The 17,469-nt window shown below is 38.1% G+C and overlaps 1 protein-coding gene across 2 annotated transcripts in view; it reads left to right on the forward strand.

The window, feature by feature from the left end:
• fliI (FLII actin remodeling protein) overlaps positions 1–17,469 on the forward strand; it is a 91,587-nt gene that overhangs the window by 66,217 nt on the left and 7,901 nt on the right. For both annotated transcript variants that reach the window (XM_067154905.2, XM_067154906.2), the window contains 4 exons: positions 695–949; positions 3,043–3,169; positions 7,735–7,917; positions 10,750–10,863. In XM_067154905.2, coding sequence (XP_067011006.2) covers positions 695–949; positions 3,043–3,169; positions 7,735–7,917; positions 10,750–10,863 — 679 coding nt within the window. The remainder of the gene's footprint in view (positions 1–694; positions 950–3,042; positions 3,170–7,734; positions 7,918–10,749; positions 10,864–17,469) is intronic.

Here is a 17,469-nt window from a genome sequence, read left to right on the forward strand (position 1 = left end):
CATGCTCATTGTTTAAGAAGCCTTTTTCGTGGAGAGTCAAGATTTTCTTCTGATGATGTAGAGCAAAGTTCTCTGCGAAATGTAAAGGATTTCACCTTATTTTCTTGGCACAGCATAAGCCCATAAGCCTATATTATGTCTATAAGTACAGGCCTTGGAAGCATCAATGGCAAAATGATTAATTCCATTTAAATGTGCCTAATAGCAAGAGAACTACGTTGTATTGAAAAAGATCTTTTCTCAGGATGCAATTGCCATCCCATAATCTCTTAAAAATGTTTGAAGGGGCTGAAAAAACATCATTTGCCTCAGTAAATCTTTAGGAAAGAAACAGGGGACAACTCACTTCTCACTCTGGTCCTCCTCTATCATCCAGTGTTTAGGTTGTGCAGATTCAGTAGTTTGCCATATTTTTTCTTTATGGATAACTTCCTGGCTCTATTCCCCGTGTGTGCTACCTACACCCACTTGGATCTGTTCTGTTCAGTCCCCCAAGCCAACACCATGGGAATAAGAAAAAGTAATGATGGTGTGAAACTCGTTCAAATTATAGAAATAACCTTTGCTATTGAAATTATTTTTCTAGCATAGTTTTAATATTGTGTTTATCCTTATGTGCTTCTGTCCTTTTCTCTAGATTGCTTTCTTCGATAATCTGTATTTGAACACTTCTTGTAATCTGTGTGTTGTGCAGTCTCCAGAAGAAGTTCAAGGGCCTGTTCGGAGAGAAACTGGAAGTGGTCCGGACTCACCAGCAGCAGGAAAACCTCAAGTTCATGGCCCACTTTAAGCGCAAGTTTGTCATTCACTGGGGCAAAAGGAAGGAGGTTCCTGTACCAGGATCTCCACCAGCAGTGGAGTTCTACCACCTGCGCTCGAATGGCAGTGCCCTCTGTACACGTCTCATCCAGATCAAACCTGACGCCATGGCGCTCAACTCTGCCTTCTGGTTAGTACATCTGTACTGTAGCATAGGTCATTTAATATGGGTTTCCTTTCCCTCCCTCCCGCTGCGTTGACAATCGCACGTCCGGGGGTAAGGCTTGGAGTGAGGCCATACCTGTTCTGTTTTGTAGTTTTGAGATATCTTATAATTATGGCAATAATGATAATAAATCGTGTTGCTTTCCTTTGGATCTTATCTCCAGTTCTTGTATCAAGTAATCCTGATGAGGGTCCCATACACTAGAACCATACTCTGATTGGGGTCTCATACCTGCCAACCCTTCAGATTTACCCAGGAACTTTCTGTTTTTTAACTCTTCTTGCGATTTTCCGATTTATATTTACTACCTCCTATTTTTTACCAATATAACCTCCAGTACGGCCAATACTCTTCCCCTAGAATAAATTCTTATGTGCTAGTGGAATTTTAAAGCGCATTTATTTGATGCTTTATTTGGCGAGTTTTCCACTCACTAAAGCAGCATGTGCTTTACAGCTGGGAATTCGGGACGGAAGTGTATTGTCCTACAAGCAGGACAGGCTATCGTACACTAGCAACTCCGTTAATCGGGATTCGGGATGAGTTTGTTCTTACTTTGTTATTGTGTGGTTTGCGTGCTGTTAACATGGTTATTGCGTGTAGTTTCGTTGGAGTTGTAGGCCACATGTTTTTTCTTGCAGTTCTGTGCTTTTACCCCAGTCAAAGTCTTATGTTAATAATGTATGAGACATATTGATCTGTTTTGTATGCGGTAGTTTAGCGTATTTCAGTTTATTTGCATTCATTCTTAGTTCATAATTTTAATGACTTGAATGTATTTCAGAGTGTTGTCTCATTGACAGTTTCTCGTATTTCTTTCTTCACATTACGGCCACGAAACCTATAAATTGAATTTCCTTTCATTTTACAGTCTAATAAAGGAAACTATTATGCATTTTCTTCCATGTTCATTACATTTTCTTGTAACCATTTTTATGTTTTCTTAGTTTAACATCTTGAATTTAATGGTCAGTTCACATTGTAACTGTAGATATGTATGCCTTTTATCTTGTCTTTCTTCTACGTAGTCCGTGGCACAATATACGTGATCAAATCAAAGAAATAAAATATATTCCTATTTTTGATTTCTGAAAGTTGGCAGGTATGGGGTCTTAGCAGCGACTTATATGCCCTCTCCTTTTCATCCGTACTGCAACCCCTAAATGTCCTCATAACGATGTGAAGAGATCTGTAACCTTTATTTACAATCCCGTTAACGTGATTACTCCAATGAAGATCTTTACTTACATAAACACCTCGGGACTTTCACCCCATCAGCGGGGTAATTAAAACTGAGAGGACTTTTCCTCTTGGTGAAACTTCTGTTGTCTGCTGTCCATCTCGCAGTATCGTCGAGGTCTTGTACTCCGTATGCTATAATATCATATTTCTATTCAGAATTCTGGTAAATAAATAATACTAACAGCAGTGCCATTTAAGGCTTTTGTGCCGAGTACGTGGCTGCATGGTTTGGATCTCGTAGTTATCAGCTCGCATCCGGGAGATAGTGAGTTGGTATCCCACTGTCGGCAGCGCTGAAGATGGTTTTCCGTGGTTTCTCATTTTCACACCAGACAAATGTTTAGCTGTTCCTTAGTTAAGGCCACGCCAACTTCCTTCCCACTCTTAGGCTTTTCCTCTCCCGTCATCGCCATAAGACCTACAGTATCTGTGTCGGTGCAGTGTAAAGCAGAATGTAACAAGAAAAAAGTTGGGGGGGTGGGGTGCGGGGTTCACAGGTACAGATTAAAAATTTGCAGTGATAGAACCAGCTTGTGGACTGGCAGGCCTTTCCAAAACGTTGAGGCTGATTGCACAGACCTGGCAGCAGTTTTAATACTTAACATTGATTGAAGGTAGAGAGCATGAGTGTAGTTGATCTCTCTTTCCATGTTTTCGAGTGATGAAGTTTTGTGTGCATCACATACATATCAGTGGTTCAAACTCTGTTGTGAACTATCAAGTTGGAAATATGGTACGCCATTCTTCATTTGACTAATTTTCTTCATGAATTCTGTTGCTATTGTGATTCATATTTTTCGTTTATTTTCTTGCAGCTATATCCTGAAAGTTCCGTTGGACAAGGAGGAATCAACAGGAATTGTGTATGTTTGGATTGGTTCTAAGAGCGATCCAGAAGAAGCACGATTAATCGTGGAGATAGCTGAAGACATGTTCAATAATGTAAGTCTGTGCATGGTTGTCGAGTCTGATACCGTGGCAGGGTAGGGGAGAGCGTGGTTTACAGTTTTTAATCATTGGATTGTGTGGTCAAAAGCCTGGATTCAGTTCAAAACCTGTCTGCAGTGTTTATAAGGAGTGAGGGCATATGAAAATTCTAGGAAAACAACAGATAGGGAACCTGTCACTGGGCGACTGCCTTAAATGCAGATCAGTATCTGATTGATTGATTGATTGATTGATTGATTGATTGATTGATTGATTGATTGATTGATTGATTGATTGATTGATTGATTGACTGACTGACTGACTGCTCGTCCGTCGCATGGGGGATACTAAGCCGTGTTAGCCTACGCCTGTCAAATATGTGCCTAAACCCAGTTTCACCCTCTTCCTACCTCATCTCAATCCCAGTTTGTCTCGGGCATCGAATAGGAAGACGTGCTCCAGGCAAGCCAACATTGCCCTCGGACACTAAAAGCCATACAGTATACAGATGTTAATGCCATACAAATGCTGCTCTACTATGTTGCCACACATCAAAGCAAGCAGGTATGGAACTTTATAAATGATTCTATGTTCTCTTTACAGTAAACTTGGTCTTGAACGCATTTTATACAATTATTATTTTATGCTTTGCTGTACCATTTGTTAGTATGTATATTAACTGTCATGGAAAAATTGTTGCATATGGCTCTGTCGTAGGCAAAATATAAATAAGTAAATAAATATAAATTACCCCCTGTAGATGGGGAATGCAGATGAAGAACACACCCATGGTATCCCCTGCCTGTCGTAAGAGGCAGCTAAAAAGGGGCGACCAAGGGTTGATGGATTTTGAACCCTGAGATTACCTCTGATTATGTGAGGAACACAATAGGTCTTCTTCATTTGCGATTAGTACCACTATCACAATTATAGATCAAGATTTCCTGCCTGTATTTAATTTCTTTAAATGTATTTATTCGCGTTAAAAATACATTAATACAGTACCTATTTCCTAGAGAACATCTTCAGTTGAAGAATATTAACGTTAAAAAGATAAAACAACAAATGCATTAATTTAATACATTATTTATTCTAAGACAACGTACAATTTTTGTTGTTAATGATAAATGACATATTAAAAATAATAATATCTATAATTGTGAGTGTTATACCATCATTACAGACCTGTAATGAAATTAATAACTCATGATAGTGCCACTGTGTGAGGAACACGATGGGTCTGTGATTAGTATCACTACATGAGGAACACTATTGTTCTACTTTACCAGTGATTAGTACCATTATGAAGGGCCGGTACCTGGATTTTGGACATCTTTGGACAACAAGCATCATCACTTTGGAAGCAGTCCCGTGCTCAGTTTATACCATTGTTTTAAGTAATTTTATGAGAAGGAGAGACATAGCAGGTCAGATTTAAGTTCATTATAATTTTTTATTGTTGTCCTTTTGAATTTGTCAGTGGATAAATTTTGGAATTTTAATTGTCATTAGATTTCACTTCATCTTGTACCATTAGGGGCCGATGACCTAGATGTTTAAACAACAAACATCATTATCAAATAAATAAAGTTGTTCACATCAAGTTGTTAACCGTGCTGAAAATCTTGTATAAAATGTTCTATTCATTGTTTATGAATTGCTTGGCGAGGCGAGGTAAAGGGGGAGCAGTAGAGAAACGAGCTTCACATACTCTCAGCCCCTGCTTTATCAGGAGGGTGGGTTTGGGGCCATCTCGGTAAACCTTCAGTCCTGCGTACAGCTGGATAAACAAAGCAAAAGGGAAGAGGAAGAAATATAAAGATGATTATGAGTTGATCACAGAAATAGAAAAGGTATGCAGTGGGTCAATACAAGTAGTGGAAAGGAAGAGAGGAAGAATGAAAGAAGGCTTGTCATAATAGGATAAACATGGAGTGGGAGGTGGGACCGTGAAGGACGAACATGAAGGACATTGGCAATCTCCACGTTAGGCAAGTCAGAGTTCGATAATTGAGAACAGGTAAGGAGAAAAAGGATAACAATAATTAAAGTAAAGGTAAATGTTGTTAAATTAAAGGAAATGATAGTTTCAATAATAACTCCAATAAGTATAGTGTGTACATTTCCGACCAGCGGGAGATAACAACTGACAATACCAGGAATAATTTCAGTTGCGAGTATAAGAAAAGTTGCACAAAAATGCCAAATTGATTAGGTGATTTACAAAAGGGGTTGTGAAGACATGTCCTGTACATACAAACACTAATGTGTCAGGGGAATATATTTGAACGTTGAATATAAATTTAGGCAAGAAAATAAGCCTATTTAACATGATCAACAATCAGATTCACTGAAAATTCCTGTAGAAATAATAAAGAAAAGAAACTGCCCAAGTCTTAAGAAGAATAAAAAGACAGCTTCATAAGGACACACTGCAGTTAATTGAAGAATAATTCAATAAAACTCAATCAAGGGACTACTACAAAACCTTCAGAAAACAGCTAAAAAATATGAACCCCTGACCCTACTGATGAAGGATGAAAATGGTAAGCTGGCCCATAACAATAAAGACAATGCAGAAATTCTGGCTAAATATTTCAACAAGCTTCTAAATTGTGAGGAACCTACAGAACTCCTTCATTTGGACACCAACACCCCGATAAAAACATCACCAGAAAACATCAATCCCCCCACAATAAAGGAAGTCTACCAAGCACTGAATAAATTAAACTACAAAGCGCCAGGAGAAGATCAGACCTTGGTGGAAGTCTGGAAATATGCAGGAACCTCAGCAAAAGTTGCCCTCCATCAACAACTTGTCTCTATCTGGATTAAAGAAGAACTGCGAGAACACTGAACAGCCCTCATTCACCCACTGCACAAAAAAGGAGACAAAACCGACCCTAATAACGACAGGGGAATCTCACCCGTAGACACACAATATTTTCAGTAATCATCCTTAATAGGATAAGTTTACAACTTGAGAAAGAACTAGGAGAATATCAAGGAGGTTTCAGACCCTGGAGGAGCTGTCCTGATCAGATCATGAGTCTTAAGTTGATAATGGACTATAACAGGAGAAGAAACAGAGATATGGTGATAACATTTGTTGATTTCAAGAAAGCTTACAGTTGCATCCATAGAGAATCTCTGTTTAAAATTTTAAGACACCTTGGACTACACCCCAAATTAATAAACATGATAAAATTGACTCTCCCTAACACCAAATCAAAAGTGAAGTTTAGGGGTGAAACATCAGAGACATTTGAAATTAAAACTGGACTACGGCAGGGAGATGGGCTCAAGTCACTTTAAATATCTTGGAGAAGTAATAACACATAACCTAAATGGAAAAAATCTCAATCCGAACAAGAACAAATTTATTAGCTAAAAGCACAGAAATTAACATGGGATATCTACAAAAAGGAATGTCTATCAATAAATACAAAAATAAAACACTACAACACAGTTATAAAACTGGAAACTACATATGCAGCAGAAACACTTTTTCACCTGAATAAACAGTCAAAGACTGACAGACTTCAGAAAATTGACAGGAAGATTGGAAGAACCTGCATCAACAAAAATACCAGAAAGATGGACAGTGGCAGATAATACCGAACAAAGTCGTGTACAGAGAGCTAGAACCCGTTACAGATACTATGCATTAGAGGAGATTGGGATTCTTTGGACATATCATGAGGATGCAGGATTAAAGACTTCTGAAACAACTAGGACAACACAATCTCGTCTCAAAAAATACCACAACAGGATGTAAATGGATTAGAGAAGTAAGAGAGGATCTGAAGGAAATAGGCCTTACAACAGAAGACACCACAAATAAGATAAAACTGAATACAAACCTCCGCTTTACCCTTACAGGAAACAAACCAACAACACGCATATTTTCAACCGAGGATAGGGCACAACGATTGGAGCGTGTGAAGAAGTACTGGGAGGACCCTCAAGCCTGAACAGTTCCTTCAAAGAGACTGACTAAAGTGATCCTATGTGGTCATAAAAAAAAAAAAAAGAAAGAAAAAGTTGTTAAATTCTTATACGAAGTATCTTAGGGATGTGTACACTGTGAATGATACCAAAATTTTTAGCAAGATATAGGATAGGGTGGGGAATGGAGGAAGTTAAGAAACCGAGACACACAATGAAAAATAGTGGCCTGTAAATCGATGACTCCACCAACTCCGTCAGCAACCGAAGAATAGAATAAGAGAAGAGAAAATAGTTGCAGTAGATGAAGCAGGGCACAGGCTCTCGTTCAAGCTGCCGGGTTAGGCATGGATATAAGTTCATTCTGGAAATAGAAGTGACGTCAGGGGAGCGGGAGAGTGACCAAGATGGCGGCCAGAAAGTGAAGAACAAGATTGGAAGAAAGTAGTTTTAGAATGAAGTGCAAAGTAAGTCTGGAATATTTGTATCTGCTCAGCAATGACAAATCAAGTCATACAGGTTTATTCTGATTAGATGTAGTGAAATCATGTACCCTCTTGGAAGTTCTGTGGCATGAAAATGTTGATGCTAATTTTCCAGAATTCATTGTCTAATTTCCTTGTGTTTGGCAGGCATGGATTGGCTTCCAGACGCTCAACGAAGGAGAAGAGCCGGACAACTTCTTCTGGGTGGCTCTCGGCGGTCGTAAGCCTTACGACACCAATGCAGACTTCATGAACTACACCAGGCTGTTCCGCTGTTCCAACGAGAAGGGTTACTTCACCGTGTCTGAAAAGTGTTCAGACTTTTGCCAGGTGTGTAGAAGTTTAATGTCTCTTTCTCTGTGGTTGCTGTAATGCTAGAATTTTGAAGCAGAGAGGGACCAGCTCCTTGGCTGAGTGGTCAGCATAGTGGGCCTTCAGTTCAGAGGGTCCCAAGTTCAATTCCTGGCTGGTTAATTCTTCCAGATCGGTTTTAGTACATTTTAATACACACATGTTCATTGACATAAACAAGTCAGACTACTGACCACCAATAATAATAATAATAATAATAATAATAATAATAATCTCATATGAAAAGGCAGTGGATATAGAGTACAAACATAATAAAGAAAATCATTGAAAAAAGTGCAGCAACTTTAGAGGGATTACGTTACTGTCCCATGGTTTTAAAATATTTGAGAAGATTCTTGAGAAAAGATTAAGGAAAATTATTGAACCCCAACTGCAAGAAGAACAATATGGATTTAGGAAAGATAGATCAACTATAGACCTCATATTCACACTGAAAGTATTAGAAAAGCCTGGGAGAAAGATCGTAACTTGACATTTGTGTTTGTAGACATTGAACAAGCATTCAAGAGTGTCCCTAGAACAACTAAATGGGAGTGTCTTAAAAAGAAGAATCTATCTATGGAACTAATTCAGAGATTAAAAATGCTTTATGATGACTCCTACAGCTGTGTTCAAGTAAGAAATGGACATTCAGATTGGTTCCAGACATCTAGAGGAGTGCAGCAAGGCAGTGCCCTTTCACCATTGGTATTCATCACCATCATGGATGAAATCATAAAAGAAGTGAAGCAGAACACCAACATGGATCTTAAAGCAGATGATATAGTTATCTGGGGAAATAGCGAGATGGAAGTCCAGGAAAGGTTGAACGTGTGGAATGATCATCTGAAAAAATATGGACTGAAAGTAAGTGCTACAAAAACTGCTGCAATGTCTGTTAATAGACAGAGAAGTAAAAATAACATAATGCTGGAGGTTGTACAATTAGAAACAGTAAACCAGTGTCAGTAACTTGGATGCATAATATCAAGTGACAACAGAATACGGCTTGAATTAAATAACCGTATTCAGAAATCCAGTCAATTCTATCAGCAAGTTGGAATAAACAAGTGCCACTAAGATCAAAACAAACTCTGTTTCGAACATACTTTGTCCCTATATTGACTTATAGGTTGGAAACATACACAACTACAAAAACGATGACAGCAGACTTCGGGCTTCAGAAGTGAAGTTTCTAAGAAGCATGCTTCCAAAGACTAGGAAAGACAAAGTAAGAAACGAGAAGAACAAGCTGGAATAAATGAGTCCCCGTGAGACCATAACTAGGGCTCACGTCAAACATATGACAGAAGGAAGAATTGCAAAACAATGGTTGCATACTGAAATTACTGGAAAGAGACCTGTTGGAAGACCTAGGAGGAGATGGCTGGACCAAGTGAAGGAAGAAAGGAATCAACTGGGATGAAGTCTTGAAGGAGCAGTGGTACATGAATAGACTAAAATGGAGAGCGCTCATAAACCACACCTGGGACACTGGAGTGATGATGATGATCTGCAAACTAACTATGGGAAAGTCAAGAGGTCAGATAACTTTAAATATGTTGGTGAACGGATCCAGCCGAATAGATTTGATAAAGAAGCAAATAAGGGAAGGGCTAAAAAAAAATTGAGTTAGGCTATAGATGAGTACAGAATAAATACAACGAAAGAACAATATCGTACAGGACAAGGATCAGACACTATACCATGGTTATCAAGCCAGAATCAAAGAAATAATAATAATAATAATAATAATACAATCCGTAAGAGACAGGCACGATATTACGGTCATCTCGAACAACAGGCTGACTAAACAGATCTTTCACTTTTTTGACTCGAAACCCAAAACCACAAAACCCTGATTTATGAACACCAAAGAAAACCTCCAAATGCTGCATATAAAACCCGAAGACGCCTTCAGTAGAGATCTCTTCCACAAAAATGATACTGACGAATGGGCTAAACTGAGACAAGCAACCAAAAAGATAAGGTACCACCTGACCAGAGGAACGCAAGCTGGCCCACTCATAGGGAATGACGCAAACTCCCAAATATAACAAGAATTAACATGGACCTAGATGGTCCGAATGATGATGATGATGATACAGTGAAACCTCGTTAAGACATTTCTGCAGGGTACAAAGAGTATATTAAGCGAGAAAACACACTGGTGGATATACAAATAAAAACTATGCAACAGGGATACGGAAACACTAAATGCAATGTTTTCCGACATGAGGGCATTTTGCATCGTGTATCCGCGGGTACAGTTAAAACTATAGGCCTATCTGCCATTTCTAAAGATGAGAGGAAAGTGTTAAAAGTTGTGAAAAACACGAGAGAACAAATATAAAAATGGGATTATAAAATGACAAGTACTGATACTCTGAAAGGTGTGAAACACACCAGACAACAGATATGAAAACAGGTTGCACAGGGGCCAATAAAAATATTATTGTAGATCACACTCTTTCTAAAACAAAATAATAATAATAATAATAATATGATACCATTTATGTAACTTGACTGCCAATTTTAACATTTTGATAATAATTTTACGTCCCTGTGACACATTACTGTCAATCAGGCTGAAGTGTTAATTATGTTTGTGTTATGGCAATGGCAATATGGAGTTCTGTCGTTTTAGTTTCCCTTAAAAAATCCACTTCCTCACTGAAAATTGATCCTAGAAACTTGAGATTGTGTCGGACACTCTTATGCCGAATTAACCATTGTCATTATCATCTTTTGGGAACATTAAATGCTGTATTTCGTGTTCTGCAGTAATTGATGACGGTATTTCTGTTACAGGATGATTTGGCGGACGATGACATCATGATCCTGGACAACGGTGAACAGGTATTCCTGTGGCTGGGAGCCAAGTGTAGCGAGGTGGAGATCAAACTGGCGTACAAGTCTGCTCAGGTAATGGCTCGGTCAGCGTGCCCATCACTACATGACGAGTACTGTGATTTCTTCTGGAAGTGGAAGGTTTGAGCTTTCGAATGATGTACTGTATAGCGCTCGTCATGTAAGGCAAATATCAGCGCCCTATTCTGTTTTTTCTAATGACTCATCCATCACCTCTGCCAATTTGACTAGCTACATATTGAAATCACGAGACATAACCATCAACAAACTAACCTCAGTGTAAGGATCAATAATTGTGGTTCCCTTATTCATAATGAAGTCTGTTTTCAAGCTCAGTGAGGAATTAAGGAACTTCACTCTTTCTCACCCTCACTCAAATTAATGTTATGTATTTCTGCCTTTATTTTGATATATGCTAACCGCATTCTTCAGTGTTTGCCTTGTGTAAATAATTCAGGTCCCTTCGTGAAATTTGCTATTATTTGTCAAACTTGCATGAAAACACATCAGCGAATATATTACATGTACATTTGTCGCAAGTCAATAAGAATTCACAGTGGTAGTCTACAAACCGTAGCAAAATTGTGAAAAGACAAGATTAGGTTGAGTTAGGTTGATAATAAAATTTCCTTACATTTCAACTGAACTGATCTTTGTAAAGGAGGTAACTTTTTTTTTTCCACAAGAGTTCTTGCAGATTTTTCTTGCTTCTTAGACATCCTAATTCAATTCTAAGTATTGGACGAAATAAGACCGTAATTAATAAAACGCTCCGTTCGTCATTTCAATCAAACTACATTATTTAATGCATTGTTTGAACATGCCGCAATTCTACTTACCTGGTATTACTCAAACAGATTTACAATCCCACAGAAAAAGAACGTAATTATACCCGCAAAATAACACTATTGATTTTAGCAATACGTCAGTGGCAATACGTAATTCTGGCAAGTCATGAAATAGATGACGACTGTTTAGTGCTAACGTCGCAGATTAAGGGTAACTGTAAGACATCGTATCGGCAAGTAGGGTCCCTAAACTCTATGGTTAGGGACACTCAATTGAAGTCAACAGTTAGACAATCGCTACCTTCAGTATTAACAGGGGAGAAAAAGTGAGTGTATAGGCTTACGTGCCAGGGACTATACTTTGATCCCTATTTTGATAATGTTTTGTTCACTGAAATTAGTGATATTCCAAGGAATGTTTATCTCTTGCTGCCAGGAGCAATCACTGCATTTGTCTGCTATCTAGTGCCTACTATGCACACTTCTAGCAATAGACCTTTCGTTACTCTTGAGGAAAAAGCAGATTGTCAACATAATCATAAATTCTGTCTACTCGGGGCTTTGTTGAGACAAGCGTGTTTTAGGGTTCTTTTAGATATTTTTCCTTATGATTCGCTGTCTTGCATTCCACCTATCGTGAGTGGAGATGGCTTCTACAGGCAAGTGCAGCTTATCGAGCATGGAAATAAAGTATGTTTTAAGAGAACAGTTGAGTGATTCTGACAAATGTTTGTTAGATTTAGATGGTAATGTGAGTGATGTCCTTGGTTTGGAATCAAATACAGAATGAGAATGTTCATGTCACGGCTAATGCATTTCGATGGGAGAACATGTCTAATTGATGGGTCAAATAGAACATTTTATAGGGAACGCAGTCCCTCAGAATGAAGCAGTTGGGGAATGTGATGGTGTGAAGGGTGCGTCTGACGTTTCACACCAAACTCAACTGTTAAAGTAAGATAGCATCATTTTTTCTGAAAGAATATCATCATCATTGTACAGTTCCAGTTTCCCAGGTACTGTTAATGAGCTTCTTCCTGTCTATATACAACTTGTCATGGAGAACATCATCCACTGTCCATTGATCGGGTTTTAGGGCCTCCTGCAGGTCTTTTTCCCTCCACCTGTCCTTCAAAATTTATTCTGGCTATTCTTGTGAGCTCACATGCCCATACCACCGTAGTGTGGATGTGCCAATTCGGTCTAATAGGGATGTCTTTATTCTGGCTTCTTTCCTCACGCCGTCATTTCTTAACTTGTCCATCTTGGTCTTCTGGATGGTGGATCTAACAAATTTCATCTCTAATGCTTGCAGTCTTGTTGAATCCCTTTTTTTTTTTTGAGGGTGCACGCTTCAATACCATAGGTCAATATTGGTATGAAATAGCTGTTAAACATAATCAGTTTGGCCGGTTTTGGAGTCGTGTCATCCCATGAAAGCATACCTGCCAACTTTTATGGTTTATCCGTAAAATTGACGGAAATTGCAGCATTTTATGGTTTTACGGATGGACGATGTCATTTCATGACTTCGCGGTCAAAAATTTGAAACTTTAACATTCGATAATCGCTCCACTTCCGTACAATCGTTTGCATGGGTTGAAGCACACTCGGTCTTGGTCGAAGGCAAGTCCACGATAGTTGATAACCCATTCTTTGTGATTATTAGTGTTTCTAACCGTGTGATGTTTGTGTTGTTATTGGAGTTGAATTTAAAGCCGGGTTAACATTCTTCAGTGTGAATCTTACATGTCGACAGGTTCTGCTCTGCAAATTCTTTGTTCCGCTCCTTTCGCTTGTTGTGATTTAACCACATGAGTGTTGTTCTTTGTTCATGAAGTTGTCGTTCCTTGAATGTTTGGCCTTTTAAGGTTATGACTTATTTTAATGAAGTGTTCGAGTTTTTGTGTTATAACTTTGTCCTTCGCAGTTTCCTGTATTCGTTGGACTAATTACATTCATTCCACTGACTGGGTATACCGCTATTAACGAAGCCCATTAAATTATAAAGAAGAAGAAGAAGAAGAATTACATTCGTTCCACGTGTGTGTATGTTTTTTTACCATGTGCATATTCTTTGTCCACGTGGTTGGCACCATGTTCATTTAATGGTTTAAGGCTTTGTGTGCTTTGACGTGTTTTAATGAAGTGTTTGACTGCCTTGAGTGTTTGTTATAATTTTATGTGACATTCAGTGATCCAGGTTCCTTTCAATGTTTCGGTAGATATAGAGACATTTGTTCTGGACATTTTCATACGCTTTATTCCTATTGTAGATTATCATGAATAAATCCAGAAACAGTACTTCCAGACATTTAAAGAATCATATTCTGTATATTTTCCTTGCATACTAAAATCAAGAAAGCGAGAAAAATTTGCCTTTTGCACGGTATGTGGGTGTGATATTAATATAGCCCACGGTGGAAGAAACTATTTAAGTAATCATGTGAAGTGCGATAAACACATAAGTTGCGTTAAATCGAAGGAAGATAACAAGAAAATCAACACCCTTTTTGCCAAGTCTGGAAACGTTGTCGGTTTACTTCCTTTTTGGTGGAACACAATGTGCCCTTAAGTGCTTTATCAGAAGTTGCAAAGTAATACAGCTGTGGTCTCACAAAAACGACATGCATTGTAAATAAAATGGCAAAAAACGTATCATCTGAAGTTGTTAAGTGCCTTCAGATCGGACCATTTTCTTTGGCAACTGATGAAAGCAGCGATACGAATGCCAAGTTGTATCCTGTTGTTGTTACATTCTACGATATTCCACGAGAGCACTGTGTTCAGACTTCGAACATAGTGAATGATACAGATAAATCATCGGTGAGAAACTACTTTTTTACTGCCTGTGACTACATCAACAAGTTTCAACTCAAGGATGATGCTCAAGTTCCTAGGTTAGACAACATTGAAGATGCACAGTTTTCTTCCATTTGTTTTTGCTTGGAAAAGTTTCCTATCATGTTATGCAAGGAAGAGAATGAAACTACAGATGAGGTGGGGAGTGAGCTTCAGAGGCAGTTCACAGCTCTTCAGTTAGATGACACTTTGGTTGAAAATCAAGATGCTGCGACTGATTCCAGTTGGGCACAAATATTGAGAATTCGTGGAGCCGATGGACTTCTTCTTAAGTATAACTGAATTTCTAGAGTAATGCTCTCTATTCTCACCATACTCCATAGCAGTGGAGAATGTGAATTTGTTTTCAGCCTTGTGAAGAAAAATAGTACAGAGTTCAGATCATCCATGTCCAATAAATCTCTGGAGTCTGTTTCTATTTTGAAGATCAGGAGTTCTGGTCCCTGTTATGACAAAACATTTTCTCAAGACTTTTTGCAGGAAGCTAAAAATGCCACAACTATGATTTAAGCCGAACTAGCATGTGATTTGCAGTGTGTATTATAGTATTTCTTGGCTGTGTTACGTTAAACAAGTTTTATTGTGTAAAGCCTTTTTCAGTTATCGCATATGTGCTTAATTTATCAAGGAAGTCCTGTTATGTATGCCCCAAACTAATATTCACCACGTCTGCTGCTGTTTAACATGGATTTCTTCTTGATTGTTATGTTGATCTACATATCATTGGCCTATGATGTAAGTAGATATGATTGCACTGAAGTATCCTGTTTAAAGCATGAATTATAGTATTTTGTAGCTGAGAAGTATTATTATTTTTGTCAAGCTGGGGTATTACATGTTATGAGTCTCATTATGATAGCCGCATTGGAGTACAGAATGTAAAAAATTTCAAACAATTTTATTAAAAACCACCATTCCAAGTCACCGATTCACGCCACACTCCTTCCGCCTACTCCTAATGTCCTCAATGCTCTGCCTACCCCCCCCCTCTCCCGACTCATTCCCCGCCTTCACAGAACACCCCTACAATACACATAGTAGCATAACAACTGCCAGATAGTCTCAAACAACCAACAAGGCTAGTCACCTCTCTGTCAACACTAGGGGTAAGCGTTGTTAAACTTCCACTCATTAATAGAATGTTTCTGTGTTCCAAAACTTACATTCATTTTTCCTACACATTTCAGTTTTCGACACGCACCACATTGTGAATTCTCCCACATGTAAGGCTTTATAGACCACCCTATTTGTTGAATCTACGCTAGACGGCTCACGACCACAATCTTATTACAAAGATTATTCCATGAAAGAGACACAACACTTCTACACTTATGCTTCAAGCGCCTTTTGACCTTATTACGCAACTACTTGGAGTCAACAACTCTACTGTAATTCTACTTACCTGATTCTCATTCAACAACGTTCGAAGATTTATTTTTCGATATTTTAATTAATCCACGCTTCATTAATATCAACTAATTTGTACAATCCAATTGTATGTTAGATCATCATGACTATGTTTCGTTCTACAAATAACCCACTTGTACTTTTTTAGACAAACACTAGCATTCATTCCATGTACATATAATACTATGACAAGTTTATTATTGAATTTTAGTTACATTTAAGAATCGCTTTCTCCACAGGCTAGATTTTTATGACTGTTTTATCTTGTATTAAAGCATGTATTATACTTTAATGAGGGACCCAGTTCAGGGCCCTGACTTAGTTTTAGATTAAGTGTGGCTGAAGATGTTTTCAGAGCTTAAGCGAAACATGTCCCATTTTATCATCTATGTAATATTTGTATCTTAAACTTAAAGATTGTGAAGTATTGGAATGGTGGTTTTTAATAAAATTGTTTGAAACTTTTTACAAACCAGAGTATTACACATTATAATTCTCATGTTAGGTCCGTATTGAAATGTACGTAAATACAAAGTATGTTACAAGTGTTATTTTTTTAATATCCAGCTATTCAAAACAGATCTTTCTTAAGAATTAAATATTATTATAAAGTGTTAAGGGACATCAGAATTATAACGTGTAATGTAAAAGCCAACCAGGCCTATTATATGCTAAACAAATTTCTGAACCTGAAGGTTAAGATTAACAGTTTAAGTAAAGACATAGCTTTCCTAAAAGAATGTCTGAGACTAAAAATAGTACCCAGATTCTTGAGACATGTCCAAAGACTTGTGACATGCAGTTTGATACTACGATTTTAACCAAGGACATTCTAATAATTTTTTATGTTTAGACAAACCCCTACATTGATATCCTCTTTTTACGACTTGTAAGAATAATTAGGATCCTGATTTTTTACCATACAGGTTTGAGTTTGAAGCTGATGATGCCCTTAATATGGGCGAAACATGTCCCTTAACATTTTATAATAATACTTAATTCTTAAAAAAGATCTCTTTGTATTGAATAGGTAGATATTAAAAAAATAACACTTGTAACATAATTTGTATTTAAGCCGGGGTATGTTGAAAATCCTTAGATTTTTTTGTCGCCCGTGAGTTTTACTGATAGCCCTTTTCAAAAGTTCGCAGGATGCATGAAAGTATTCTTACTTGTTGGTAGAATTCAGATCCCTTTTGCACTCTGTTTGTAATTTCCTTTCTGAACAAATTATCACTGGATATTACACTTCCAAGGTAAGGAAAACTATCCGCACACTCTAGCTGGTGGTCTGCTAGTTTTACACTTGCTGGACGCCCTTCTCTGTTGACTGCCATCACCTCCCTCTTGGTCTCGCTGATGTTGAGGTTATATTCCTGGAGCTGGGATTTCCATACGTTGAGTCTGGTCTCTACTTCCTCTTCTGTTTCACCCAAAATCATGATACCATCAGCAAAGGCCACTGCATTCAGTTCACCTAACTTTGCCTTGATGTTCTTCATTATATTGTCCATAACAGTGATGAACAGTAGTGGGGACAGTGCACTTCCTTGCTGAACTCCACTCTTGGTGTCAAACCATGATGATCGACCTTCCCCAAATT

This window comes from Anabrus simplex, chromosome 10 (assembly GCF_040414725.1).
Source record: "Anabrus simplex isolate iqAnaSimp1 chromosome 10, ASM4041472v1, whole genome shotgun sequence".
NCBI lineage: Eukaryota > Metazoa > Arthropoda > Insecta > Orthoptera > Tettigoniidae > Anabrus > Anabrus simplex.